Source organism: Oncorhynchus tshawytscha, unplaced genomic scaffold (assembly GCF_018296145.1).
Source record: "Oncorhynchus tshawytscha isolate Ot180627B unplaced genomic scaffold, Otsh_v2.0 Un_contig_7238_pilon_pilon, whole genome shotgun sequence".
Classification (NCBI taxonomy): Eukaryota; Metazoa; Chordata; class Actinopteri; order Salmoniformes; family Salmonidae; genus Oncorhynchus; species Oncorhynchus tshawytscha.
Genome location: NW_024609722.1, coordinates 139,667 through 146,488, shown reverse-complemented (window position 1 = coordinate 146,488; position 6,822 = coordinate 139,667). Strand labels below are relative to the sequence as shown.

Here is a 6,822-nt window from a genome sequence, read left to right as displayed (position 1 = left end):
GGCTGACGAAAAGTAAAATGTGGACAGTTCTCTAACATTTTCAATATGCGCCTCGGAATTGGAGGCGCGCAGTTACGCCCCCCGATGTGTCTGTCTTCATTACTTCTTAGCTGAAATGACTGTGAGATGGACCAATCACGTGACGGCATTGGCTACATCTGAAGGAACCATGTGAGTGAGAGGAATTATAATTATTATAACACCCACATTGGCCGTAAAAGGCACAGATTTTTTTTTATGGGGCATTACAGCCACCGGGAAACTCGAGGCCTGCTGAGAATATTGTCAAGTGAAATTGTGAATGAGAGACTGATGAAGTGTGTTCAGCTTGAGACTTTTTTTCAAATCATCAGAGTCCCATCATGCAGCCTTATTAATATATTAAGAATAAGAACATATCTCAACGTTCGTATCACAATTAAAGTCTAATAAATAACTCTGAATGAAGCATATGAGAGAACCGGTTTCTTTGTTAACCTCTCAACACAGAATAGCCGCATGTGTGCACTTCCATTGAAATCGTTTGGGGAAAATATCCTTTTATTAAGCTATGTTCAATTGTGATATAAATGTTTATACTTTAAAATATATATATTATTTTTTTTATTTAACTAGGCAAGTCAGTTAAGAACAAATTCTTATTTACAATGAGGCCTATCCCGGCCAAACCCGGACTACGCTGGGCCAATTGTGTGCCGCCCTATGGGACTTCCAATCAAGGCCAGTTGTGATACAGCCTGGAATCGAACCACGGTCTGTAGTGACGCCTATAGCACTGAGATGCTGTGCCTTAGACCGCTGCGCCACTCGGGAGCCCAAAGGTCTGCATCAGTGGCTTGTAGGCTAAACATGTTTATGACAATTAAACATTCAATTGCCATGAGACCGGCAGTTATTTGCTTGGCAGTTATTTGCTTGGCAGTTATTTGCTTGGCAGTTATTTACTTGGCAGTTATTTGCTTGGCAGTTATTTGCTTGGCAGTTATTTACTTGGCAGTTATTTGCTTGCCAATCACCTGCTGACTGCCACAGCACTAGTGAGGGCCAAGCAAGGGCATGTGGTAAGTTGGGATTTGGGACATCCTGAATTCAAAATGGCACCCCGATGGGCAGGGGTCAAAAGTAGTGCACTATGTAGAGCATAAGGTGTTATTTGGGACAGGCTGAGTCTAGGGCAGTGTTCCAATACTTTTAGAAATGCTTCCTTCTGTACATAGCCTGTAGTCTTGTGGTAGCACAGCTGGATGCTCTATGTATGCCTCAGCCTCCCCACTGGAGACCAGGGTTCAATCCCTGCATCTACTTTTCGCTGTCTTCCCTCCTCATCTGTCTCCGTCTCTACTTCTAACCTGTCTCCATTAAAAACAATTACAACTGGTTTAATGTCCCAGCTCTAGTACATATAGCCTGTAGTCTTGTGGTAGCACAGCTGGATGCTCTATGTATGCCTCAGCCTCCCAATGGTGACCAGGGTTCAATTCCTGCATCTACTCTTCACTGTCTTCCCTCCTCATCTGTCTCCCCCTCTACTTCTAACCTGTCTCCATCAAAAACAACTACAACATCAAATAACCCCCCTTTAAAACACATCGCACAGTAGTCAACACATCTATAAGGGATTGGACAGGTGTAAACCAGGTTACCATGGTGTCTGATGTGGGTAGGGATAAGGGACATGCTGATTGGGTGGTGGGTAGGGATAAGGGACATGCTGATTGGGTGGTGGGTAGGGATAAGGGACATGCTGATTGGGTGGTGGGTAGGGATAAGGGACATGCTGATTGGGTGGTGGGTAGGGATAAGGGACATGCTGATTGGGTGGTGGGTAGGGATAAGGGACATGCTGATTGGGTGGTGGTTGAGCTCTTTTCATGGGTCTCTTTAATAACTCCAAGCCTTCCCACAACGAAGGGCGCCTTCCGCTTCATTCCATTCTTCTTTGCGGTCTGCAGTGTCATCATCGGATTGGCCGGAACTCATGGGCTCCACCTTCAGTCAGATGCTAGGCAACCAATCCCTGTCCTCAACATTGCAGTCTACATCATCAGCATGAGCCTGGCTGGGACTCACGGGCACACCGCAAGCATCCTCCTCTTTCAGCTGGAGTGACCGAGACGTTCCCTGCTCCTCAGATTTAATTGAATCCACATTAATTTCCTCCCTACTTCCTGTAGGGTCACTCCTCTGAGTGTCGACCCTCTTAACAACCATCTCCTCTCCTGGGTGAGTTTTTCTCATGTGTCTTTTTAAGTTTCCAGAATCACTCCAAGCCTTCCCACAACAAGAGCAAACAAATGGTTTCTCCCCCGTATGAGTCCTCAGGTGTCTCTTAAGACAGCCGGCTTTTTTGAATCCCTTACCGCATTTAGTGCACAAGTGTGGTTTGAGAAAAACACTTTCTGACTGGGAAGTAGTCACATCACTCTCCCTCTGCTCTGGCGTGTGCCTCTCTAGATCAGATTTCGCCTCCAGTCTGTTGCTAGGCAACCAAGTCACTCCCTCGTCACCGTCTTCAGAATAATCATCGGATTGGTTGGGACTCATTGGTGCACCTCTGGCATCCACCAGTATCCTTCTGATGTCCTCTTTCAGCTGGAGTGACCGAGACGTTCCCTGCTCCTCAGATTTAATTGAATCCACATTCATTTCCTCCCTACTCTCTGTAGGGTCACTCCTCTGAGTGTCAACCCTCTTAACAACCATCTCCTCTCCTGGGTGAGTTTTTCTCATGTGTCTTTTTAAGTTTCCAGAATCACTCCAAGCCCTCCCACAACGAGGGCAAACAAATGGTTTCTCCCCCGTATGAGTCCTCAGGTGTCTCTTAAGACAGCCGGCCTGATGGAAGCCCTTTCCACATTCAAAGCACACGTGTGGGTTCTTCAGAGGATCCCTTGGCGGGTGTTGTGTCTTAATGTGTGATTCCAGTCTTTCTGCAGTTATGAAGCTCTTCTTACATTGACCACAGCGATGAGGGTGGTCTGTGTGAAACACTAGCCGGTGATGTTTAAGGCTTGATTTTACAATGAACTGTTTCCCACAATCCGAGCAGTGGTGAGGTTTCACCGTGTATTGTTTAACAGTATGCCTTCTCATGTGTCTCTTTAAGTTTCCATAATCACTCCAAGCCTTCCCACAACGAGGGCAGATGTACGGTTTCTCCCCAGTATGAGTTCTCTGGTGTATCTTAAGACTGCCGGCCTGCGTGAATCTCTTTCCGCATTCAGAGCAGATGTATGGTTTCTCTCCAGACAAATACAGGAAGTGTCTTTTCAGATTGGTTGCTGTGGTAAAATTCTTCCCACAGTGATCACAGATATGGGAGCCAGGCCTGTCTCCTGAGAGGGTTTTGTGTTGTTCAGCATTAGACCAGCTGTGGGGTTTCTCTCCTGTCTGTGTTGCCTTGTGCATTTGAAGGCCACTCTGCCCCGGTGTCTTCCTGCAGTCGACAAGCCACACAGACACCCTCTTCAGACCGCACAATAAAGTGCCACCGGGAGAGGCACAACTCGGGGACTCTGCGAGGGTGGAGGAGGGCAAGAGAGGCTTGTCCTGGAAATTAGAAAAATAGACATGAAATTAAAAATCAGGGTGCTGGGATTTTTCTGCCATTCAAGTCCTGAAAAAACACTTTCAGGGTAAAGGATTAAAACTAGATAGAAAGTATGTAGAAAAGATAACAGAATGATACATGTATCAATAATGTAATCTGAGAACTAACGATCATCAAAATAAAAACTAGACAGTCAGGGAGAATAAACAATGCCCAAAACAATTAATTTAGCAGAATTGATTTAATTTTTTTTTGTTTGAGCAAAATAAAACAGCATTAACCATGGAAAAATGCATAGAGTTCAAGGAAATTAGCTTCAAACGGCAAAATCTTCTCTCAGGTCCATGGCAGAATACGTAGAAACGCAAAAAAAAATGTTGCTTTAAAAATGTGTTAAAAATCTCTCTCAGCTCCATGGAGAAATTTGAAGAGTTGCAGAAAATTGGCTTAAAAATGTTAAGAATTCTGTAGACCGCCAAGAGGGGGGGCCTCTAAAATGCTGTCCAAAATTCAACTGAGCCAATGGGCCGAACCCGCCCATTGCCACGTCCCCATGCCATACCCCCATGCCACGCCCCCATGCCATGCCCCCACGCCCCCATGCCACGCCCCCATGCCACGCCCACCCCTAAATCCATTTTTGATCCAGAAAAACCCTTAGTGTGGGAAACTCTCTCCTTCCTGTCAAGGAATTTTGAAGTCTCAAGAGTCTTTCCTCGATTACTCTCATCCTCGATTACTCTCATCCTAGATTACTCTCATCCTCGATTAGTCTCATCCTAGATTAGTCTCATCCTAGATTAGTCTCATCCTAGATTAGTCTCATCCTAGATTAGTCTCATCCTCGATTAGTCTCATCCTCGATGACTCTCATCCTCGATGACTCTCATCCTCGATGACTCTCATCCTCGATTACTCTCATCCTCGATTACTCTCATCCTCGATTACTCTCATCCTCAATTATTCTGCCTCCTTGATGACTCTCATCCTCGATGACTCTCATCCTCGATGACTCTCATCCTCGATGACTCTCATCCTCGATTACTCTCATCCTCGATTACTCTCATCCTCGATTACTCTCATCCTCAATTATTCTGCCTCCTTGATGACTCTCATCCTCGATGACTCTCATCCTCGATGACTCTCATCCTCGATTACTCTCATCCTAGATTAGTCTCATCCTAGATTACTCTCATTCTCGATTACTCTCATCCTCAATTACTCTCATCCTAGATTACTCTCATCCTCGATTACTCTCATCCTAGATTAGTCTCATCCTCGATTAGTCTCATCCTCGATTACTCTCATCCTCAATTACTCTCATCCTCGATGACTCTCATCCTCGATGACTCTCATCCTCGATTACTCTCATCTCGATTACTCTCATCCTAGATTACTCTCATCCTCTCATCCTAGATTACTCTCATCATCGATGACTCTCATCCTCGATTACTCTCATCCTCGATTACTCTCATCCTCGATTACTCTCATCCTCAGATTACTCTCATCCTAGATTACTCTCATCCTAGATTACTCTCCTCCTAGATTACTCTCATCCTCGATTACTCTCATCCTAGATTAGTCTCATCCTAGATTACTCTCATTCTCGATTACTCTCATCCTCAATTACTCTCATCCTAGATTACTCTCATCCTCGATTACTCTCATCCTAGATTAGTCTCATCCTCGATTAGTCTCATCCTCGATTACTCTCATCCTCAATTACTCTCATCCTCGATGACTCTCATCCTCGATGATTCTCATCCTCGATGACTCTCATCCTCGATTACTCTCATCCTCGATGACTCTCATCCTCGATGATTCTCATCCTCGATTACTCTCATCCTCGATGACTCTCATCCTCGATTACTCTCATCCTCGATGACTCTGCCTCCTTCTCAAAATGCTTTGGAAGACAAAGTCCAAGAGCTGGAGCCTCCGTTATTCTCCTCCCAATGCATTTATAAAAAGAAGGTTGGGGAATCAAGGAAAGACTGTTGGGAAACAAAATACATAATGACTGGGAAATACTCACGCAACTGTGGCGCTCTCGAGCTGACTCCGCCTCCAGTCCATCGCTAGGCAACGTAGCGCCTCCCCGCTTCGTTCCATTCTTCTTTGCGTTCTGCAGCGTCATCATCGGATTGTCTGGAACTCATGGGCTCCGCCTTCAGTCCGATGCTAGGCAACCAATCCCTGTCCTCAACGTTGCGGTCTACACCATCAGCTTGAGCCTGGCTGGGACTCACGGGCACACCGCAAGCATCCTCCTCTTTCAGCTGGAGTGACCGAGACGTTCCCTGCTCCTCAGATTTAATTGAATCCACATTCATTTCCTCCCTACTCTCTGTAGGGTCACTCCTCTGAGTGTCGACCCTCTTAACAACCATCTCCTCTCCTGGGTGAGTTTTTCTCATGTGTCTTTTTTAAGTTTCCAGAATCACTCCAAGCCCTCCCACAACGAGGGCAAACAAATGGTTTCTCCCCGTATGAGTTCTCAGGTGTCTCTTAAGACAGCCGGCCTGATGGAAACCCTTACCGCATTTAGTGCACAAGTGTGGTTTGAGAAAAACACTTTCAGACTGGGAAGTAGTCACATCACTCTCCCTCTGCTCTGGTGTGTGCCTCTCTAAATCAGATTTCGCCTCCAGTCTGTTGCTAGGCAACCTAGTTCCTCCCTCTTCATTCCAGTCTACGTCATCTGATTGGCCGGGACTCATGAGTGCACTGCTACCCTCCTCCTGTATCCTTCTGATGTCCTCTTTCAGTTGGACTAACCAAGACATTCCCTGCTCCTCTGATTTCATTGAATCCGTATTGTCCCACATTTCCTCCATGACTTTACGCCTTAATAAGCGATGATTCATCCCTTTAATTTCAGATGCATCTTTGCCATGACGTTCACACAGGTAACATAGATTGTCCTCAGTTAAATTCCATAAACTCTTTTCGATTTCATCCATCAACGCTTCCTTCTCTGAACTCATTTTGTCTCAGCAGAGTTAGAATGTTTCTTGGTTTAAAAAAATCTACAACAACTGGTTATTGACCGTAGCTGTCACTAATATGAGGTGTCTCCTATGTCTCCCTTTACACTGGGAGTTGTAGTTTTTATTTAACTAGGCAAGTCAGTTAAGAACAAATTCTTATTTATAATGACGGACTACACCGGGTCAAACCCGGACGACACTGGGCCAATTGTGCGCCACCCTATGGGACTCCCAATCACGGCCGGTTGTGATACAGCCTGGAATCAAACCAGGGTGTCTGTA

At 45.5% G+C, this 6,822-nt stretch overlaps 1 protein-coding gene across 1 annotated transcript; it reads right to left on the bottom strand.

Moving 5' to 3' along the window:
- Positions 1–735: 735 nt before the first annotated feature.
- Positions 736–5,687, bottom strand: LOC121845637 (oocyte zinc finger protein XlCOF6-like). Its single transcript, XM_042317265.1, has 2 exons — positions 5,586–5,687; positions 736–3,549 (listed from the first exon to the last, which is right to left on the bottom strand). Exons 1-2 carry the CDS (start codon positions 5,685–5,687, stop codon positions 1,996–1,998), a joined length of 1,656 nt encoding a protein of 551 aa, XP_042173199.1. The 3' UTR covers positions 736–1,995.
- Between the last annotated feature and the right edge of the window lie 1,135 nt (positions 5,688–6,822).